Below are 23,152 nucleotides of genomic sequence, written 5' to 3'. Positions count from 1 at the left end.
GAAGCCTTTATAATACTGTCAAGATGGTCAGTAGACTTTGATTTGTTTTTCTCTAAGTAGGACTGTTATGATTTAGAGGCTATTGATTTTCATTAGGGGAAATGTTAGTTTCTCTATTAAATAGGGAACCAGTGTTTTCACAGGTCAGAGGAGGCAGACCTTGGCTGGATTTAGGCATGTGTCTTCCTGTTTCAGAATTATTTAAAGTTGGGATTCAATGGTTAGGCTGTGCCTGTGCGTTTAATATTGACATTCTCTAATTGGAAATTGGGAAACCAACAATTTTTTTTATTGTGAAGAAGAATTTTGTTACAAAGTATGAGAAGTATGATTAAGGGGTGAATAGGTTTTTCTTACGTTTTTCTTTTGACTTCATAACTTTTGACTTCTGCCAACAAAGATGAAATAGCTTTTTATAATTCTCAGAGGCTTTGGGTAGGAAAGGAAATGTTTTGTCTCTGTGTCATAGGAGAAAATAAAGTGATCATGTGACAGACCTGAGTTCTTTGAATTTCCTTTTTTGTAAACAGGTCTAATTCCCTCAGATATTGTTGATGTCTTCGGGTGAAAGAACATTATACATTAAGCACAAATGCTTGTTAGTGAATTGTAGGTCATTTATATAGGGTTTACTTTTAAATTAAACGACAATTGGCCGGGCGCGGTGGCTCATGCCTGTAATCCCAGCACTCTGGGAGGCCACAGCGGGCAGATCACGAGTTCAGGAGTTCGAGACCAGCCTGGCCAACATGGTGAAACCCTGTCTCTACTAAAAATACAAAAATTAGCCAGATGTGGTGGCAGGCGCCTGTAATCCCGGCTACTCGGGAGGCTGAAACAGGAGAATTGCTTGAACCCGGGAGGCGGAGGTTGCAGTAAGCAGAGATTGCGCCACTGCACTCCAGCCTGGGTGACAAAGCAAGACTCCGTCTTGGAAAAAATAAATAAATAAATAAAAAGACTATTATTGCCTTTGAAGGGAGATGTATTTTATAGGGCATAAGTGAAAGACATTGTTAAAATAACTAAAGCTAATTCTGTTTGAAAATCAAACTGTTGAGGGAAAGGGAAGCTAAAATGAGATCGTTCTATTTTATCTTTTAAAAGAGGACTGAGATTTATTTTTGTAATGTTTTTAAGCAAAAGAATCTATTTTTAAGACAGTAGTACTTAGGAATTGGGGTGGAAAGTGAAGAAAACTTTCAGGCATAAACATTCCTCTTTGTATTCAATATAACTGAGAAATGAAGTGGGAGTTACACATTTTTTTCCCCTCCAAGTGGAATGGAACTCTTGCTCTTGCCTTCCAGAATGTGGGAAGGGAAAGGGTAATAGGACAATGTGATTGTGGGTATGAAAAACATTCCTATAAACCAAAAAAGAAGTGTGAAGTTACAGGGAGTGGTATCCATTCCATTAGTTATACATCCTCAGACGGGGAGTCCTCCTGCCACAGTGATCTCGGGTTTCAGATGACACGATGTGCTTTCAGGTGGCCACTGCGCTCAAAAACGCCCATTATGCATTTTCAGCTTATAGTCGGCCTTCCTGCAGGTGAACTAGGATGGCTGACTCACTTTTTAAAACTACCATCAGTTCACTCTGACCTCTTACCACGTGCCACTGCCTCACTCTGGGCTTCCCCCCATCCCCCAAGAGAAGAGTATAAACCTTAGGTTCAGTAGATGGATGGGGACAGGGTGAGGCTGGATCACTGTGGAGAAGGAGTTGCTTCTCAACCCCTTGCGGGGTTTGCAGGCATGGGAGTTCCTCTCTGGGGCCTTCTAGACCTTAACTCTGCTTTAGCTGGGCAGATAGGAAAAGATAGGGGTGGTGTGGAGCAACAAGTTTAGCATTAACTCAGTGATTCAGTATGGCCGCTGTGCACGGGTTTATAAATCAGGAGGTTCCTGTACGTATAACAGCAGAAAAAGGTGAGAAGAGCCATATTAACCTTCCCAGGGTTCCTGAGAATATCAGACAGTCACACTGCCGACCACTCAAGTTTGGTTTCACGTGGCGACCTTTCCTCATTCTTGTGGTTGTATGTTCTGGGCCTCCCACCCACTGAGTATTTGAATTATCTCTTATCTTCTTTTTGTTCCTGAACCGACTGCCCTCTGGGATGAACAGTGTGTAACTGTATAAAGTCTTTTGCTCACCAAAGTCATAAAGAGAGGGCAAATGACATAAATCCTGTGAAGCTCGAAAGAAAAGGTGGAGGGACTAGGGCAGAGCCCCGCTACCATGGGGACTTCCAGAGCCTGAGCCCAAGCTTTGCATCAGTTAAAAATCTTCTTTTCAGGCCCTTTCAACCCTGGTGGGGTAGGGGGTGGTGTCTTGAGTTTTCTAATAACAGTGACCTCCAACTTTAGATCAACATGGTTGGTAAAGACAGATCACAGGAATACTCTGCTAATGGCAGTTTTATTGTGAGTATTCCATTTATGGCCCCAGGATGATGGATAGAAATAAGAGTGGTGACATTCAGGGATTATTTGTAAGTGGGTGGATTCTTTTATGGATATAGTGCCTGACAGATGGCTTTTTCATTCCCCACATTTTGCAGTTTAAATGTTCAATTTCATTTAAAAAACAAAATCATAATCACAGACTTTCCTACTGGGTCTGACTTCTCATAGATATTTGTACTTCAGTATCCCTTTGGAGATGTTAATGTTTTATATCCCGTGTACTTTTCGCATTGGTGGTAGTTTGGTGCTGGGGATATGTTACTCCCCCCCTGTTTCCGCAGGCCCCCTCTGAGAGAAGAGTGGTCACGGAGGGTTTTCTCTAGGCTGAGGAAGCCATCGAAAGAAAAGCACGCGTGACTTCTTCAGCTTGGTATTAACTGAGACAGGTGTGAATAGAAGCAGATTTATTCTTCAGCTCCCATCGAACCCATTTATTCTTCAGCTCCCATCGAACTCTAAGCGTTGATTTTGCCTTCAACAGTAGTTTTTCCTAACCAAATTCTTCACAGTGTTTGGATGTGTCCCCAGAGTGAGTTAATGTGCTGAGGGTCTTAGCTGTTGATAGATTTGTGGTGTATATGAGTTTTCTCAGGCATGTATATTCTCACTAAGTAGAAATTCTCTCTTGACCCTGGAATAGTTACTTTTATTAGGAATGTGTGATGTTTTCTAGATTGTACAAGAAAAAAAAAATCAAGTGCTTCAGTAAGATGTGGAAGGAGACAACGTGTCAGGGATCACTAAAACAGATTTGAAGGAAGGATAATAACACAGTAAATACTAAAGAACAGAGTCTGTCAAGGAACACACATCTAAATTGGCTAGGTGAATTCTTCCACTGAAAGTTGCCTGAAGTCAGCTGCTACCCTCTTCCCTTCCGACTGACTGCTGCTTGCTTCATTCCTCTTTCTCTTCTCTTGCTCTCTCCTGTTCCCTCTTTCCTTTCCTTCTCTCCCTGGCTGTTTGCCTCCACTGCAGAAGGAACAGATCCAAGAGATCCTCTCACATCCTGAGGGCCCCAGAGCTAGTGAGTGTCAGAGCTGGGTCCAGCCCTGTTCTTCTGTTATAAACCCAGTGCCTGTCTTGGTGTTGCATTAATTATTTGACATTTATGCTAGAACCTGTCTTGGTATTGCGTTAATTATCTGACATTTGTGCTAGAAAGATGAGTGACACTTTGCCTGTCCTCAGGCAGCTTACAGGCCAGTCTGTAAGAGGAGACAAGTACACACAGACCAGGAAACAGTAGAGTCCCAGGACGGAAGGCTGGGGGTCCAGGGAGCAGAACATACCCCCTGCAGTGGAGGCTTTATTTCCCCCTGACAGTCACTTGTCCTCTGCAGGTGGGGGGATGGGCCCCTTTTAAAGACCCTCAAGCACTGCATGTATTCATATATCCTTCATGTTTAGTAACGGCTGTGACCAGCCATTTTTCTAAAACTCTCCATCCTCCTATCATCTGAGAGTGTTTCTTTTTTAACAAACATAATAGGGAAAATTAGGGTTAAATAAAAATGGACGGAATCAGCTCCTTAGGGTTTTTTTTTAAAAAAAAGTCCCAACTGGAATTTATTAGCAGGTATCCTGCGGTGGGTGTGGATGCTCGTTTCTTTTCTTTCTGTGGATGAATATTGAAATCTGTAATTGGCTTTTTTGATTGTGGCATGTTTCTTTTAATAAGGTATCCCAAATCTGATGGTGACGATGATAGTGATAATTTTGCTAGCGGAATTAAATACTGTCAAGATCAGAATATGTTGGAAGTAGCTTTTTATGAAAATGACACATTTTCTAGTTGCTAAACCAGAACCTGTTTTTCTAGGCTACAGCCGTTTCAGTCAACTTCATTCTTGTTAGCTGGGAGCCATGCTGGTAACGCTGTACAGCAGTATGAAGGGATCACTTTTGAAGCTAAAATTATCTAGGTCTTACATGTGTTTTCTTGATGTTTGTCCACTTGGACTCAGAGTTTCGTAGTTACCGTAAATGCAGTTACCTCCTTGCTCTTTCTTGGTAATCAGTTACGTTAGTGCGAGTTGCATAGGGGTTTTATCTCATCGCGAGGAAATATCAATTTCTGATGGAACTATTTTCTGCTCATTTAACAGAACATCTGCTCAAATTCATGACCATGGGGGATATGAAGACCCCAGACTTTGATGACCTCCTGGCAGCATTTGACATCCCAGATATGGTCGATCCTAAAGCAGCTATTGAGTCTGGACATGATGACCACGAAAGCCACATGAAGCAGAACGCTCACGGAGAGGACGACTCCCACGCACCATCATCTTCTGACGTGGGTGTCAGCGTCATCGTCAAGAATGTTCGGAACATCGACTCGTCCGAGGGCGGGGAGAAAGACGGCCACAACCCCACCGGCAATGGCCTACATAATGGGTTTCTCACAGCGTCCACCCTCGACAGTTACAGTAAAGATGGAGCGAAGTCCTTGAAAGGAGATGTGCCTGCCTCTGAGGTGACTCTGAAAGACTCGACGTTCAGCCAGTTTAGCCCGATCTCCAGTGCTGAAGAGTTTGACGACGATGAGAAGATTGAGGTAGATGACCCTCCTGACAAGGAGGATGTGCGATCAAGCTTCAGGTCGAACGTGTTGACGGGGTCGGCTCCCCAGCAGGACTACGATAAGCTGAAGGCACTGGGAGGGGAAAACTCCAGCAAAATGGGACTTTCCACGTCAGGCAATATGGAGAAAAACAAAGTTGTTAAGAGAGAAGCAGAAGCCAATTCTATAAACCTGAGCGTTTATGAACCTTTTAAAGTCAGAAAAGCAGAGGATAAATTGAAGGAAAACTCTGACAAGGTGCTGGAAAACAGAGTCCCGGATGGGAAGCCGAGCTCCGAGAAGAATGACGCTGGCCTTCCCGGCGTTGCGCCATCAAAGACAAAGTCGTCCTCCAAGCTCTCGTCCTGCATCGCTGCCATCGCGGCTCTTAGCGCTAAAAAGGCGGCTTCAGACTCCTGCAAAGAACCAGTGGCCAATTCGAGGGAATCCTCCCCGTTACCAAAAGAAGTAAACGACAGTCCGAGAGCCGCCGACAAGTCTCCTGAATCCCAAAATCTGATCGACGGGACCAAAAAACCATCCCTAAAACAACCAGATAGTCCCAGAAGCATCTCAAGTGAGAACAGCAGCAAGGGATCCCCATCCTCTCCCGCAGGGTCCACACCAGCAATCCCCAAAGTTCGCATAAAAACCATTAAGACATCTTCTGGGGAAATCAAGAGAACAGTGACCAGGGTACTGCCAGAAGTGGATCTTGACTCTGGGAAGAAACCTTCCGAGCAGACAGCATCCGTGATGGCCTCTGTGACATCCCTTCTGTCATCTCCAGCATCAGCCGCCGTCCTTTCCTCTCCCCCCAGGGCGCCTCTCCAGTCCGCGGTCGTGACCAATGCAGTTTCCCCTGCAGAGCTCACCCCTAAACAGGTCACAATCAAGCCTGTGGCTACTGCTTTCCTCCCAGTGTCTGCTGTAAAGACGGCAGGATCCCAAGTCATTAATTTGAAGCTCGCTAACAACACCACGGTGAAAGCCACGGTCATATCTGCTGCCTCTGTCCAGAGCGCCAGCAGCGCCATCATTAAAGCCGCCAATGCCATCCAGCAGCAAACTGTCGTGGTGCCGGCATCCAGCCTGGCCAACGCCAAACTCGTGCCAAAGACTGTGCACCTTGCCAACCTTAACCTTTTGCCTCAGGGTGCCCAGGCCACCTCTGAACTCCGCCAAGTGCTAACCAAACCTCAGCAACAAATAAAGCAGGCAATAATCAATGCAGCAGCCTCGCAACCCCCCAAAAAGGTGTCTCGAGTCCAGGTGGTGTCGTCCTTGCAGAGTTCTGTGGTGGAAGCTTTCAACAAGGTGCTGAGCAGTGTCAATCCAGTCCCTGTTTACATCCCAAACCTCAGTCCTCCCGCCAATGCAGGGATCACGTTACCGACGCGTGGGTACAAGTGCTTGGAGTGTGGGGACTCCTTTGCACTTGAAAAGAGTCTCACCCAGCACTACGACAGACGGAGCGTGCGCATCGAAGTAACGTGCAACCATTGTACAAAGAACCTCGTTTTTTACAACAAATGCAGCCTCCTTTCCCATGCCCGTGGGCATAAGGAGAAAGGGGTGGTAATGCAATGCTCCCACTTAATTTTAAAGCCAGTCCCAGCAGATCAAATGATAGTTTCTCCATCAAGCAATACTTCCACTTCAACTTCCACTCTTCAGAGCCCTGTGGGAGCTGGCACACACACTGTCACAAAAATTCAGTCTGGCATAACTGGGACAGTCATATCGGCTCCTTCAAGCACTCCCATCACCCCAGCCATGCCCCTAGATGAAGACCCCTCCAAACTGTGTAGACATAGTCTAAAATGTTTGGAGTGTAATGAAGTCTTCCAGGACGAGACGTCACTGGCTACACATTTCCAGCAGGCTGCAGATACGAGTGGACAAGTAGAGTATCATTTACATTTTCGTGTTTCAGTGATGAGTCTGTAGGCATGAGTGCTTGATAAGATGTCCTTGATTTTAGGGTGGGAATGCAGTGGAATGGATGGGTGTGTGTGTGCATGCATGCCTGTGCAGCCAGGCACATGATCCAGTAAGGATTGTTCTCATAGAATAGAGAAAATTAGCTGGGGATGTGGTGGTGGCGGCGGTGATGGAGGTGGTAGCAGGAGTGGTAGTGGCGGTGGTGGTTGTGGCAGCAGTGGCATGTGCCTGTTGCCCCCAGCTATACTCGGGAGGCTGAGATGGGAAGATTGCTTGAGTCCAGGAGTTCGAAGCTGCGGTGAGCTGTGATTGAGCCACTGCACTATAGCCTGGCATTGGGGCGAGATCATACCTATTAAAAAAAAGAATAGAAACAATGTTGAAACATTGATCTTATTTTAATAGAATAGTTTTTTTTGGGAAGATAATATATATGTACTAATTGAGTTGTGGAACTTTAGATTTTGGTAATCATTTGGTCATTGGAATGTATATTGAAAGTCTGAAATTTAGCTGATTATAGTGTCATCCTGTTGTATTAGGTGTTTGAGCCAGGCTTCATCATCAGAGTTCCTGAGTTAGTGACAATTTTGATATTTAGAAAAATACTTACTGTTATTTATCTGCTGGCAGCTGTACTGAGCTTACTGTTGTTTATAATGCTGATCTTTCTTTTATAGTTGAATGCATTTAGCAGTACCCACTTCTATGGCATGTCTGCTTACTTAAGATGGTGGTCCAGAAGTGTGTTCAGTAATATCCTTCACTGCAATGAATTTAAGCCACAAATGGCAAACCCACCTCCAATTAAACAGAATACCTTTGTATGTGTTTGCAGCTTTTGTTTTGTAGTGAAGTGCAGGTCGATGTTTGTGAATTACATTTCACAGTGGGCATCAGCCAGCCTTTTATCTCCATCATTTGCTACTTCATGAGGCAACTTTTAGCTAATAGAGAAATGTATTTATCATAAATTTATAATACTGTTATTTGGAAGTAATTAGACATGTTGAATGAAATAAATTGGAGTTAGACCATGTGACATAATGTCCAAACCAGAAAACTTGTGAAATTTGACTGGGCACAGTGGCTTATGCCTGTAATCCCAGCACTTTGGGAGGCCGAGACAGGTGAATTGCCTGAGCTTGGGAGTTCAAGACCAGCCTGGGGAACATGGCAAAACCTCGCCTCTACCAAAAATACCAAACGTTAGCTGGGCTTGGTAGCGCGTGCCTGTGGTCCCAGCTACTTGGGAGGCTGAGGTGGAAAGATCACTTGAGCCTGGGAGGTGGAGGTTGCAGTGAGCTGAGATCATACCATGGCACTCCAGCCTCAGGTGACAGAGCAAGACCCTGTCTCCAAAAAACAAACAAACAAACAAACAAAAAACCACTTGTGAAATTCAAAGGGAGCACTAGTTTGAGCTAATATACTCTGCCCCTCAAACATCTCTTTATAAAGATTTAGCAGTAAACTGGGCTTTCCTTTTTTCCCCCTCCAATAGTTTGTTAATTAGGATGTTTGTGCTGCAGTTCAGAAGTTTGGTACTATCTTGGTGATTAGTTCCTCAAGGGTAATTACTGGTTTAAGTTCTTTGTAGCATTTCGAGTTTGGGGAACGAAAGATCAAGAATACCCCGGTAATTTTTTTCTCTGGTTTTTCAGTTTAGTGGAAATGGAAGCAATAAAGAGTTTTGACAGCATTCTTGCAGGTTTAAATGTTAAATGTTTCATTGACTCCAGCAGTAAAATGCCCATAAAACAGGAAAGCAGCGACTTAGTTTAAGAAGGCTGTGATGGCTCCAGCTGTTAACCTAGCCCGGTGACAATGCCTGGGTTCTGTCTCCATGGATGTCCTCCCATCTTGATACCACTTCATCAAAAGGATAATATTTCTTTTCATCCTAACGGGATGCAGTAAAAAAGGGGGAAACGCCAAACAGCTCTTTCTTCATTTCTGTTTTCCTCTTGTCTCGTGTCTGTCTGCTGCTGGACTGTGTAGAGTGGTCGACTGTGTCCTGGTTTAGGAGGGTTCTCACTGTGAGCTGTGTGCTCTGTATCTGGCCTTTGGAGCTACCCTCAGATGTGTCTGTCTGAGACCTCCTTCTCTGAGAGCAAGGAAGGGCATGGGCAGGTGGGTAGGATTTCCTTCTTCCCTGTGTTTCCCTAGTTTTTGTTCTTTATTAACCTTTTAGGCTCAACAGCCAAACTAGGGTGAAATGGGTGAAGCTCTGCCCCGGGAGGAGAGATTAACATCTTTTCTTTTGTGTGTGGTTGCTTCGGCATCACTTTTGTGTCTTGCTGGGATGAGTAAAATAACGCAGGTCACCTATTTCACGCGGAATCCCAAGGAGTGAATCGGGGCAGAATGTACATTTAACTCTCAGGCCAGATACACACAAGCAAAACACTCACCTCCTGTTCTGTGTCCTTTTTGCAGCCATGCCCTCATCTATGTAGGCCACTCAGCTCACCACAGAAGGGCGTTGGTTTGTAGCGAGCTTCAGCCCACTGCATAGCCACGCACTGCAGGACCAGCAGTGTGAAAAGGCCCCATAGCACGCTGTCCTCCTGTTCCTCGTTTCCCCTTTCTCACTGGATCCAGAATGCCTCTCCACAGCTTCCCATTTCCCAGACGCAGCCAGACTGTGTCACTCAGACCCAGGCGGGGAGTGTGGCTTCTGCCTCAGTGGGAGTAGCTGCTGTGTCTTCAGCATTCATGGTTTAACCCAACCTGGAGTCTCTTCCTCGGTTCTAGGGGCTCAGTAGAATTCCTGTGGCTGTTGCCATCCTAGCCTCCACATGTGACCATGGGGGTTCTCGCCCATTACTGTTGCCCAGGGTGCCATCCAGCAGCCATGGGAGCAGGAGGTGGGGGCTGCAGTAAGACAGGGAGAAAAGAAAAGAGAAAGTAGCCTTTGTTTCATCCTTTTCACTTGCCAGTCACATGACTGTCGGCCAGTTTATAGTTTGTTCAACTCGATTGGGAAAACATCTACCCACAGAACTTGGTTTCTGTCTGAGGGTGGCACTTAAAACGCACATGACCGCTTACAAATCTAGAAATGGACCCAGGGGAGCCTGAGGTACCGGCGGCTGTGCCGAGCCCCTCCTTTCCTCTGTTGTCCAACACGTTCCATATATATTTTTTTGAGATAGAGTCTCACTCTGTCGCCCAGGCTGGAGTGCAGTGGCATAATCTCGGCTCACGGCAACCTCTGCCTCCTGGGTTCAAGTGATTCTCCTGCCTCAGCCTCCAGAGCAGCCAGGATTACAGGCACACACCATCACATCCAGCTAATTTTTGTATTTTTAGTAGAGACGGAGTTTCACCATGTTGGCCAGGCTGGTCTTGAACTCCTGACCTCAAGTGATCCACCCGCCTCAGCCTCCCAAAGTGCTGGAATTATAGATGTGATCCACCCTGTCCAGCCAGTATTCCATGTATTTAACACTTTAACTTTCCATTTCCCCATAGACCTCCACATTCTTGGTAGCTCATGGGTGAATTGGAAGAGTATACCAGCCCACATTGTAACAGCTTTTCAGTGCTCACACCCTGGCCTGTGCTTTCTGGGGTAGGAACCCAGTGCAATTTAAGCCTGTGCCTGCGACTCTGAGTCAGGGTGCCCTGGGTCTGCACATTAGTGTCTAGTCAGTCTAGTCTCGTCACCTGAAGTGGATTCCTGAACCGACCCTGCTGCCACTGTTCATGGTTCAGAAAGTGTAAGGGGTGTGGCCTCTGGGGTCCTTGCTAGATTGGCAGGTCCATCACTCTTCACTCAGTGCCTTTCAGCTCCTTGGTTTACCAGGTCTGGAGAAAGGTACTACTTTGGCAGAGGGACCTCCTTCCCTTTTTCTTTTGAGATAATTATAGATCTATGTAAGAAATAATACAGAGACAACTTGTATACCCTTCATCCAGTTCCCCACAATGGTAACATCTCACAAAACTATAGAACAGTATCACAACTGGGAAATGGGCATTGACTCAGTCAAGATAACAGAGCTTTTCCAGCACTACAAAGATCTCATATTGCTCATTTATAGCCACCCACACCCTCTCCTCGCTCCTTAACCCTGGCAATCACTAAGCTGTTTTTCATTTCTATAATTTCGTCATTTCAGGAATGTTATATAGATGGAATAATATCGTATATAACTCCTTAGGATTGGCTTTTTTTCCACTCAGCATATTTCCCTGGTTGTTGCGTATATCAATAGTATATTCCTTTTTATTGCTGAGTAGATTCCGTTGTATGGTTTACCATAGTTCGTTTAACCATTCACTTGTTGAAAGACATCTGCATTGGATCCAGTTGGGGGCTATGATGGATAAAGCTGTTATTAACATTGTGTACTGGGTTTTGTGTGGACATAAGTTTTTATTTCTCTGGGATAAATGCCTATTTATCAGCAGAATATAATTGCTGGCTTGTGTGGTATTTGCATGTTTAGACTCTTAAACTGTTTTGCAGAGTGGCTGTACCATTTTATATTCCCAGGAGCAGCACACAAGGGATCCAGTTTCTCTGCATCCTCCAGCATTTGATGGTGGTACCATTTTTTATTTTAGCCATTTTGATAGGTGCGTGGTATTATTTTATTGTGGTTTCAGTTTGTGTTTCCCTAGTGGCTAACGATGTTGAACACCTTTTCATGGGTTTAATTTGCCATCTGTTTTTCCTTTTTGGTGAAATGTCTCTTCATATCTTTTGCCCATTTCTAATTAGGTTGTTTGCTTTTACAACAAACCATTGAGTTTCACAAGTTCTTGATAGAGCCTAGATACTAGTCTTTTGTTGGCTATGTGGTTGCAAGTGTTTTCGCCTAGTCTGTAACTTGTCTTTTCATCCTCTTAACAGGTCTTTAGCAGAGCAAAAGTTTGTAATTTTCATGAAGTCAAGTATATCAGTTTTCCATTTTATGACCCCTGCTTTTGGTGTCAAGTGTAAGGCATAGCTCTAGATTCTAAACATTTTCTCCCATGTTTTTTTCCTTAACGCTTTATAATTCTGTGATTTACATTTAAGTCTGTGACTCATTTTGAGTTGATGTTGGTATCAGGTGTGAGATTTAGGTGGAGGGTCATTTTTTTTTCCCCCATACATGGATATTTGTTGAAGATGCTGTCATCCTCCAATGAATTGCTTTTGCCCCTTTGTCAAGTATCAGTCAGGCATTTGTGTGGGGTTGTTTCTGAGTTCTTTATTCTGTTCCATTGATCTGTGTGTCTGTCCGTCTACCAGTATCTACAGTCTGAGTACTGTAGGTAGTCTTCGAATCTGGTAGATGGATGCCTCCAATTGATTTTTCTTTCCCAAAATTGTTTTCACTAATCTAGTTCTTTTACCTTTTATATGTTGTCTATTTCTGTAAAACAACATGCTGGGATTTTGATAGGAATTGCATTAAACCTACATATCAGTTTGGGGGAGAATTGACATCTTTACTATATTGAGCCTTTCAATCCATGAACATGAGCACAGATTCTTCATTTATTTATACTAATAAGAACAGATACTACACTTGTTCTTAGCCAAAAGGCCGAGAAGTGATTTTTCATTTATTTATATCTTTGATTCTTTGTTTTGTAGTTTTCTTTTCTTTTTTTCTTTTTTTTGGAGACAGAGTCTCGCTCTGTCACCCAGGCTGGAGTGCAGTGGCCGGATCTCAGCTCACTGCAAGCTCCGCCTCCCGGGTTTCCGCCATTCTCCTGCCTCAGCCTCCCCAGTAGCTGGGATTACAGTCGCCCGCCACCTCGCCGGGCTAGTTTTTTGTATTTTTTAGTAGAGACGGGGTTTCACCGGGTTAGCCAGGATGGTCTCGATCTGCTGACCTTGTGATCTGCCCGTCTCGGCCTCCCAAAGTGCTGGGATTACAGGCTTGAGCCACCGCGCCCGACCTGTAGTTTTCTTTTCTTTTTTTTTTTTTTTTTTGAGATGGCGTTTTACTCTTGTTGCTCAGGCTGGAGTGCAGTGGTGCAAACTCGGCTCACGGCAACCTCCGTCTCCCGGGTTCAAGTGATTCTCCTGCCTTAGCCTCCCGAGTAGCTGGGATTACAGGCATGTGCCACCATGCCCGGCTAATTTTGTACTTTTAGTAGAGATGGGGTTGAGACGGGGTTTCTCCATGTTGGTCAGGCTGATCTCGAACTCCTGACCTCAGGTGATTCGCCCGCCTCAGCCTCCCAAAGTGCAGGGATTACAGGTGTGAGCCGCTGCGCCAGCCTTGTAGTTTTCATCATGTAAGTCCTGTGCATGTTTTGTTAGTTTTATTTTTTCAAACAATCATAAGTGGTATCATATTTTTTGGTGAGGACATATTGATCGCTAATATGTATAGAGACAAATAATTTTTACATATTGTGTATCCTTTGACTCTGTTGAACTCAGTTATTGGTTTCAGGGTTTTTTTGGGTAGATTATATTGATATTTCAGATATCAAAATAGCCTTGCATTTCTGAAATGAATCCCACTTGGTCAAGCTGCGTATTTCTTTTTTTTTTTTTTTTTTTTTTGAGATGGAGTCTTGCTCTGTTGCCCAGGCTGGAGTGCAGTGGCCGGATCTCAGCTCACTGCAAGCTCTGCCTCCCGGGTTCACGCCATTCTCCTGGCTCAGCCTCCCGAGTAGCTGGGACTACAGGCGCCTGCCACCGCGCCCGGCTAGTTTTTTTGTATTTTTTAGTAGAGACGGGGTTTCACCGTGTTAGCCAGGATGGTCTTGATCTCCTGACCTTGTGATCCGCCCGTCTCGGCCTCCCAAAGTTCTGGGATTACAGGCTTGAGCCACCGCGCCCGGCCATTCTTTTTATATATTTTGAATTATAATTGCTGCTATTTTGTTAAGAAGTTCTGCATCTATATCCATGTAGATTTCCTTTTTTGTTCTGTTCTTATCTGGTTTGAGATAGGTTGATACTCATTTTTTAAAGAATTGAGAAGTATTCCCTCCTCTTCAATTTTTCTGGAAGAGAGTGTGTATAATTGGTGTTAGTTTTTCTTTGTTTGGTAGAATTCTTCGTTTGGTAGCATTCTCCAGTGAAACCATCTGGACCTGCAGATTCCTTTTTTAGGGTTTAAAAAAAAAAACAAACCTGCTGGGCTGGTGGTGGGGGAATTGGCAGAGATGAAAACTCCCCTTTGCTACTGGCCTTCTCTGACACCCACCATCTGGGTAGGGGCGTTGGGACAGGCAGCTTGTTACAGTCTCAAGAGGGTTGAATGAAGTCTTGACTCCCCTCGACTTGGCACAGATTGGGGTGAAGCCACAGCGTTTTCTGTAGGATTTGGCTGGAGTAGAGCAGTCTTCATTTAAAAGTTTTCTGTTTTCCTAGGCACCCCTTTCCTGGTCGTCGGCTACAGAGCACAGGCTTTCTTGGGGATATTTTTTTTTTGTCTCTTCCCATTGGCCTTTTGGGTTACTAGCTTCTTCAGCTCCAAATCTGGTACATATGAGGCAAAGAGAAACCTAGGGAACTGACTACCCTGTCATTCGTAGGGTCTTGAGGTCCCTAGCTAATCTTTCACTCCACATTTCAGAGTCCTTTTATGTTTACTTTATATATAATGTTCAGGGTTTTGAGTTGTACTTAATGGGAAGAATAGGGAAAGTGACTTTTATTCCATTTTCCTGAAAGTGGACGTTTTACTCCATTTTTTAAAAAAGATCCTAATGTAGCTGTCCTGTCTTCAGTGAGAGATTCTGTAATTGCATTATTGTGCTCTGCCAGAGACTTTCAGACCCCAATCTCAGTTGTTTTTGCAGTTAGGCTTCCTGGGAGGGTGACTTTCCATTTGACTTCCTGGGATTTCTGTTGTCTCTGAATTGAAGACATTTTCTCCGCCCAGTGTAAATTTCCTTTCTTAGCCCCGTCTTTAAAAGCAGTTAGGAGTGAGAATTGCTTCTTTTTCCTTTCACATCTGGTGAGCTGAGCCTCTTTTAAGACCTCAGCCTCTCTCTTAAGAACACACTTTTCTTGATTTAGCTCAGTCACTATCCCCTTTTTTAATCTTTCCTTTTATATTTTATTTTTTCCTTGGTATCATTTTGTATTTTGACCTCTGTTTATGTTTTGAACAGAGCCTGTCTCAGTTTCCCCAGGGTGCTTCTCTGCACCCAGCAAAGGGTCTGTCTGCCTGTGAGCACCAGCTGGGGCTGTTCCTCCTATGCCTCTCACCATCTCCCCTTACGCATGCCTTTAGCCTTCTGAGACTGCCAGTATGCCGTGGGTTAAAGGAAGGTTTGGGTGGCATTTGGTGCATTCTCTTTGCCAGTTGCTGCTCCTCCTCCGAGTGTTCCATAGACAATCTATGCAGAACTAACAGTCGCCAGAGAGACTCAAAAGCACCGCTTCCTTATTAACTGGCCTGTGCTCAGTGACCCCCAAGAGCGGGTCTCTGGTAAGAGCTGTGTTGGAATATATGGTTTTAACTTGAGGCTCTCTTTGCCATACGTTCCCAAAGCTGTCTTGGGATTTGATCACACTGTGCTACACAATCTGGACCAGGAACCGAAAGCCTGCTAGGCTGAGGTTAGACTGCCTGCATGCATCTGCTTACCCCTTGGAGGAGGCGGTGGCAGAGGGAGAGAGCCAGAGGGCTGAGGACCTTTGCGGGGATCACTGCCTTCCAGGGAGCATGGAATCAAGCAGTACAATAAAAACAGAGTTCTGAGCAGTTGACTCTTTAGCCATTAAATCTGCCCCAGTTAGGGGTTTGTATTCTGATCTGTCTGCTTAATAATCCCGGCTTTGGGGTATGTCGAGAAAAGGGAGTGGGCGAGAGACCAGAGGAGCTTTCCTCTTCTCCATAAAGTATTTAAGAGCTGAGGACTGTCGTTTGAATAATTGATAAATACCAATTTAATGTGTTGGGATGTCATTGCTTCAACTCCTCTTAAAACCATGTCTAAATTTAACCAACTATAGACTGGAAATGCTTTCTGTAACCCCTTAATTTTAAAAACCTGTTTTCTTCTTGTGGAATTTATATCAGCTGTAGAGTCACAGAATGCTATAGGTCTTTTGACCAGCCCTTTTATTTTACAATTGAAAAAAGCAAATGCCCAATTGGTGGCAGAGCCGGGACTCAAGGCAAAGTTTCTGTATTGCTGGTTCATTCTTTCTGCTTGTCTAAGATGTCGAAGCATAGGCTCTTACAGCCAGAGGGACCTTAGGAATCACATAAGGATGGATTCTTGGGGTTACTTCCAAGTCACCTTCCGGAGTGTGGATAAAGGTGACATCTAAAGTGGTCCTCGTTTTCGGGAATTGCTGGTTCACTTTAGTTTCGGGAACTTTCTGGGCATCATTAATATAACATACTAACTGTATTCCCGGGAGCAGCCTCTGCTGGTTCTCATTTCTAGATCCGCTCTGCTCAGACAGCTTCCTCTGGAAACCGGGGAGCTCACCTGAATTCCTCCCTTCCTCCCTCTCCCAAAATACCCTTATTAGCAGAAGACTCATGACCCTTGGTTTTTGGTCCTGCTCTTCTAAGTGTTTAATTTAAATTTTGGTCAAGACTAGTCCTGTCCTAGTTTATATTTTAGTGTTATCAACTTTTAATTTACCCATATTCTTCAGTAATAAGCATCTAAGTAGATTATATGTGTTGGCCATATAGCTTTCTGTAAATTTGTTCATTTAACTGTCAATTCTTGTTAGGGATGTTTTGTGTAGCAGAATGATTTGAGGACAAAACCAGCACAACCGTCTAACTCTGTGAGCGAAAGGCATACAGAGCCAGCTCTGCTGTGTTTGCCTGGTATGACTTCCATTTAAGTGAGATCTGAAATGAAATGCTTTCTTTGTGTTCTCAGTCTGAAATTGGACAAAAGTGAAAGCCACAAAACAAACTGGTATACTTTATTATTTTTGGATAATTATACTGTAGACAGAAGATTATGGAACTGCTTTTAATGAGGTGAGAGTAATTTACTTAGCATCTGGGCTGACTGTTAAGCTGGCATTGTTTCTGACTTAGCTGCAGTGTTTCATGTTGGTGTAGGCTTTTGGTCTGTTTGAAATTTAAGCATAAGTATACGGCCATACTTAATTTCTCTAGCCTCTCTCACTGTTTCTCACGTACCTCTCTCAGGCTGTTTTCTGCCTACATTATGAGCAAAAACACGTATAATTATTTTTCTTATTACTCAGCTAATTCCTCATCTATAGAAAGAGGATGTCAAGCTTGAACACTCTGATTCCTTAACTGGCCAGAATGTACCAGGTTCCCCCTTCCCTGTAGCCTGCATTTGCATGCCATTGATGGATTTCAGTGCCAGGATTGGATAGCAAAGGCTCAAGAAGGGTGCAGTGGCTGATGCCTCTAATCCTAGCACTTTGGGAGGCCGAAGTGGGCGGATCACCTGAGCTCAGGAGTTCGAGATCAGCCTGGGCAACGTGGTGAAACCCTGTCTCTACTAAAATACAAAAAAATTAGCCGGGTGTGACGGTGTGTGCCTGTAGTCCCAGCTACTTGGAAGGCTGAGGCAGGAGAATTGCTTGAACCTGGGAGGCAGAGGTTACAGTGAACTGAGATCGTGCTGTTGCACTCCAGCCTGAGCGACAGAGTGAGACTCTGTCTCTTAAAAAAAATGAGTACAGTCATCTCTTAGTTTCCTCAGGTGTTGTTTCTAGGACCCCCTTCAGATACCAACATCTGAGAATGCTCAAGCCCCTGTTATAAAATGGCACAGTATTTGCATAGAACCTAAGCACATCTGCCTGTGTCCTTTAAATCATCTCAAGATTACTTATAATATCTAATAGTGTAAATACTATGTAAATAGTTGTTATACTGTATTTTTTATTGTTGTTTTGTTATTTTTTATTTTTTTCCCAAATATTTTTGATCTGTGGTGGACTGAATACATAGATGCAGAACCTCAGGATACACAGAGTCGGTTGTAATTGCAAAGCGTGGAATGTGGGTACTTTTCAGCTTTATTTTCCTATAGCTTTCTAGTATTACCTGACTATTGAAAAGTAATGTTTACTTTAAAAAGTAACAGTTCAACCAAGCAAATAAGTCTGCTGTAGAATAGACATTAACTGTTTATTACCTAAGTACCGAAAACGTTTATCCATTTTTAGATGACATAAGTAAAATGTCAAGAGACACATAAAACCACGTAGGTGCCCTTTCTTATGCTTTCTTCTATTGAAAAGGCGGTTACCGTCACATTCAACTGCTTTATCCTCTACTAAGTAGCTTCAGCTTGTGTAGTAGAGTGTTAGAATTTTAAGATATATTTTAATTTACTTGATTAAAAAAAGTAAGGAAAGTCAGTCATTACAGGCCCCAAAGAAATCCTTGTCTGCCCTCATGCTGAAATACATCCCCCCAAACCCAGAGGATGTTCATCATTTTCATGAATTCAAAGCATTCCAGAAAAGCTGATGGAAGATACTCCTTTGTGCTGTGAAAATGCATCACCACTATCATGGGAAGCAGGGATGACAAGTTTTCTATAACAGGAACAGTGAATACAGCTTGAGGGAATACAGTTAAGCAAATGATGTCATATGAGTTTAAAACTGTTGACACCATGCAACCATCAAGGAGGAGGATGTCTCCAACCAAAATAGCTTGTTTTTTTCCTCAAAATGGAATGAAGCTGGCATGGTGGCTCATACCTGTAGTCCTAGCACTTTGAGAGGCTGAGGCAGGAGGATTGCTTGTGGCCAGGAGTTTGAGACCAGCCTGGACAATATGTGAGACCCTGTCTGTGCAAAAAAAATACAAACATTGGCTGAGTGTGGTGGCGTGTGCCTGTGGTCTCAGCTACTGGGGAGGCTGACGAGTGAGGATCGCTTGAGGCCAGGAGGTGGAGTCTGCAGTGAGCTGTGATCACGACACTGTACTCCAGCCTGGGCAACAAAGTGAGAGCCTATCTCAAAACAAGAACAAAAACAAAACCCAAACAGAATGGAGTCAAGGAGTAGAGGAGGCAGGTAAATAAAGATAGAAATGCAGGGGTAACTAAGTGTCTGTACGTAGATATGCATGCATCTACAGAAACTAAAGGCAAGGTCTCTAGTGTCCAGCGCGACTCCCCGGTGACCATTTTCTCCCACTTCAGGAATTGCAAAGTGTGAAAGCATTTTGATTTGAGGCTGTAGTCCCTATGACTCCCTCTTTCTCCTTGTGCTTCTGTACCGAAAGTGGGTGAGGAGCCTCAGCTGATGGGAACGAGTGAGTGCAGAGTCGTACAGCTGGGTGGGGAGACATGATGATGATACATTCCAATGAATTTAAGTAATTCCTTGTGCGTCTTATATGTATTGTGAAGGATAACCATTTGTAGTATATCTTGATGAAAATGTGAAAATTTTTTTCAGGGAACACTGTCTGCTTTTTAGATTTTCTTTCCATTTTCTACCATTCTAAAAGTAGTACAATCACATTACTTTAGATAAAAGAGAAGCAGCAGGGGAGGGGGACTCACGTCGACACTGACATACTGTGGGCACTGTTGGTATATTTGCTAATGGTTTTCCCTGTGTGTTTTTGTTTATTCATTCAGTATATCCCCACCCCACTCCTAGACTCCAGTTCAAATCCTGGTTCTTCCACTTAATAGGTTTGGAGACTTGGGCGAGTTTCTTAACTTTACTGAGCCTCATTTCCTTATCTGTAAAATGGAGATGTTATCTGCTTCATAGGTTATGAGAATTAAATGAGATGATGTACTTCAATTTACTTAATGTATTTTAAATACCTAGCTTAATCTTACCATTTGACTCATGGTAGGATGGGACCAATGTATATATTTTAATATAACATATATATACACACATGCGTGTGTGTGTGTATATGTATGTATATAAATGTGTGTGTGTGTATATATATATAATGTTTTTTGACTTCTTTTAGTATAGAAAATGCTAACTTTATTCCCAAGTAAGTGCAAGACATTTTAAGTTGCCTGTGGAAGTTCAGACATGATAATTCCCTGCCTGGGACTGTGTGAAGGTAGATAGAAGACTTGAGTTCACAGAAACAAATGATTACCTGTGGTAATGTAGATGTTAACAGGATCTGTTATTAATGAATCTGTTGACTGGTTTTCCTTGCTGTGGCTTGTTTTAACCTTTGAAATATGTGTTATGAGAAAAGGAGTGCTGTTTTTTTAATGATGCTAACTTCATCAAAGCTACCTGTAATGTTCTTATTTTGTGATTATAATAAACATTTTGTGGGATAAAATTGTTATTTTAGTCCTTTCAGGAGAAAATCAAGAAAGAATTTTCAAGTGAGTTTCCTATTTTTCTTAGTCTACGTCACTTGGAAGTTTAAACCTTAATTTTTGGGCGTGCTTCAAAAACTAGAAGAATAAAAAAAGTTGTTTTAAAATTTCTTAACTGTTGTCAATATAAACAAATGCTTTGAATCTTAGCAAGAATCTATATTTTGAGGCTTTCTTTGGCTTTAATACAAATTGTACATTTTAGAAGATGGTAGATAATTTGTGTTTGCATGAATTTCTGAAAATATTTAAACACAGTTTATGTCATATGCTATGTGAGGTTTATTTTTGGGGTGGAAGTAATAAGTCCTCAGTTTATGTTTACTTTAATTTTTTTTTTGGTTTTGTGTTTTTAAAAATATACCATGTTTATTGCCTATATCCAAGAGGATGAAAAATAGTGTTTTGGGTTTTCCTGGATAGTTAATGATATAGAGCCTTTTCCAAAGAGAATTTCACCTTTAATTTTATTTTATGCATAATCAGATTTTAAGCTCTATAAAATTTTAATTTAATGTCTAAATTTATATACTTGAACTTGAGTTCCTTGGTTTTAATTATAAATTTTATCATGGCCAGGTCATCCATTTAAAGGCCAATTTAAGTGCAAAAAGAACAAATAATTGCTGTCGCCATTCTTTTGCATTCCTGTATTTCAGATTTCAAATAACTGGTCGGGGAACAATTGGATTAGCTTCCAATTAATTTTTATTATTTTGGAGAAAGCTTTTTATGAATTGTGAGGACTGTGACTACTGTCAAGATACATATGCCTATAAACTTGTTACTACGTATTAAAATTGTTTGCTCACATACATTTGTAAGAATACCTCTCTTCTTTGCCCTAAGCAAAATGCAAAAGTAACAGAATTGGAACTCTGCTACAACAGATGTTTTTAGCTCATACTTTGAGATGAGCCTGACTACATAGCACATACTGTGATTTTACAGGACAAAGAATTGTACGCAGGACATGTAACTTTCAAGTTGGCTTTTCCCTTGGGCTTAGAATCAATTACTGTAGTGTTTGAAATGAAGGATGTATAATTATCTGGAGGTTTAACCATGGTTCTTTGCATATTAGAAAGTACTTAGTAGGACCAACCCTGTTTCCCCCTTTGGTTTGTTTAGAAGACTTGCACTATCTGCCAGATGCTGCTTCCTAACCAGTGCAGTTATGCATCACACCAGAGAATCCATCAGCACAAATCTCCCTACACCTGCCCTGAGTGCGGGGCCATCTGCAGGTCGGTGCACTTCCAGACCCACGTCACCAAGAACTGTCTGCACTACACGAGGAGAGTTGGTTTTCGGTCAGTATATCATTCACTTATGTGCAAGTAAAACTCGTTCACTTACAACCGCACAGCATTTTGAGTGGTCTGCACACACAGTTTTCTGGGTCATACAGTGATACCTCGATTAACAGATCCTCTGGGAACCTAGCTCGTTTGTAGAGTCCATCTGTTTGAATCCTCTTAATGTAATGTCGGCCCTGCTGGTCCTCACAAATCGGAGGGTCATGGGGCCTGTCCTTTTAGGCACAGTCTTGCATGTGTGCAGGTGTGACTTTGACTGTCAGGTTTTTTTGTGTCTCTACCGTTTTTAACAGACTTTTGCTATCATACTCTTTGCATTTTAACCCCTGCAAGAAAACTATACATTCTGTACCTCTTAATATTTCCCCTTCTCATGAAAACAGAAATAGTGCGATGGTCTTTTACTTTTATTTTGTCCACGTTGAAGGATGGGGTGTATGTCCCAGCCTTGCACTCCAAATAACTTCCTCCTCCTCCCCACTCCTCCTCCTCTCCCTCCTCCCTTCCTCCTCCTCCTCCTTCTCCTCCCTTCCTCCTCCTCCTCCCTCTCCCCCCTTCTCTCCCCTGTCTTCTCCTCTCCTCTCCCTCCTCCCCCTTCCTCCTCCTCCCTCTCCCTCCCCACTCCTCCTTCTCCCTCTCCCCTTCTCCCTCCTCCCCATTTACTCCTCCCTTCTCCTCCCTCCCTCTTCTCCCCTTCCTCCCTCTTCTCCCCTTCCTCCTCCTCCCTCTCCCCATTCGAGTTCTCTCATTCCTCCCTTGTCTCTTCTGTGTGTCTTCACTGTGGTCCCTTTTACTGCCCCCCAGGATTCTCAGATGTGCGTTGTACAACATCTGGCAAATCTAATGTTAGCTAGTGTTGAATGATGATACATTTGAACTGTTTTCTCCATCTTATGACCTTCCGGTGCCTTTTATATTTTCACTAAGAAGATTCCACCAGAAAACATGTCCATTGATACACAGTGTCTTTGTTAATAGAGGTATTACTGTACTATATGTTTATCTTAACATTAGGTATTTGCTTACCTGGTACCTTTGTTAGATTGTTAATATGCAATGATTTTTTTTTTTTTTTACCTGTAATAAATTATGTTTAATAAAAATGAAGTCCAGTTAGCATGATTTGGTGGTTTTATTTAAGTTTAGGTTATGTTATCATCAATTCCTAGGTGGTTCTGCCCAGTTTTCCATTAATAACACTAAGCTATGAGACTTACTTCACATTTTTATCGCATGCCTCCAAACCTGTAATGCACAAGTGTTTTATGAATTGAGATCTAGCCTGGTGGAAACCTTTGGCTTGGAAATCAAGAAACCAGTTTTCTTGTACCACTTCTGCCAGTAACTAATTATGTGGTAATTCACGTATTCTCTCTGTACTGTGGTGCCTCTGTCTATAAAATTGGTGCATTGTCTGCCTCCAGCTCCACTGGGATGTTACTGAGTAAAACAGGATAATCAAAGGTGCCCCAGATCTGCAAAGTCCATGCAGAATAATACTTTCGTTCTTGCCATCACGTTTTGAAACTATTATTAATGGATTCTGCGTTTAATAATAGAAAGCAGCTCTGCAGCACTTCCCAAGTGCTCTTCTT

At 43.0% G+C, this 23,152-nt stretch overlaps 1 protein-coding gene and 1 pseudogene across 50 annotated transcripts in view; one reads left to right on the top strand and one right to left on the bottom strand.

Annotated features, from left to right (window-relative positions):
• Positions 1-23,152, top strand: part of ZNF532 (zinc finger protein 532) — a 128,305-nt gene that overhangs the window by 53,320 nt on the left and 51,833 nt on the right. For 31 of the 50 annotated variants that reach the window (XR_012427102.1, XR_012427105.1, XR_012427103.1 and 28 more), the window contains 2 exons: positions 4,583-6,945; positions 21,370-21,551. Coding sequence is in view for 42 of the 50 variants with exons in the window: in XM_074022413.1 (XP_073878514.1) it covers positions 4,600-6,945; positions 21,370-21,551 (2,528 nt within the window). In the remaining 8 variants the exon portion in view is untranslated. The remainder of the gene's footprint in view (positions 1-4,582; positions 6,946-21,369; positions 21,552-23,152) is intronic. The other 19 variants (XR_012427108.1, XR_012427109.1, XR_012427107.1 and 16 more) reach the window with 1 other exon arrangement.
• LOC123570135 (U2 spliceosomal RNA) lies at positions 12,373-12,542 on the bottom strand (annotated as a pseudogene).

This window comes from Macaca fascicularis, chromosome 18 (assembly GCF_037993035.2).
Source record: "Macaca fascicularis isolate 582-1 chromosome 18, T2T-MFA8v1.1".
NCBI classification, from domain to species: domain Eukaryota; kingdom Metazoa; phylum Chordata; class Mammalia; order Primates; family Cercopithecidae; genus Macaca; species Macaca fascicularis.
Note: the sequence above shows the minus strand (reverse complement) of the source record. Positions and strands in the feature narration are given on the sequence as shown.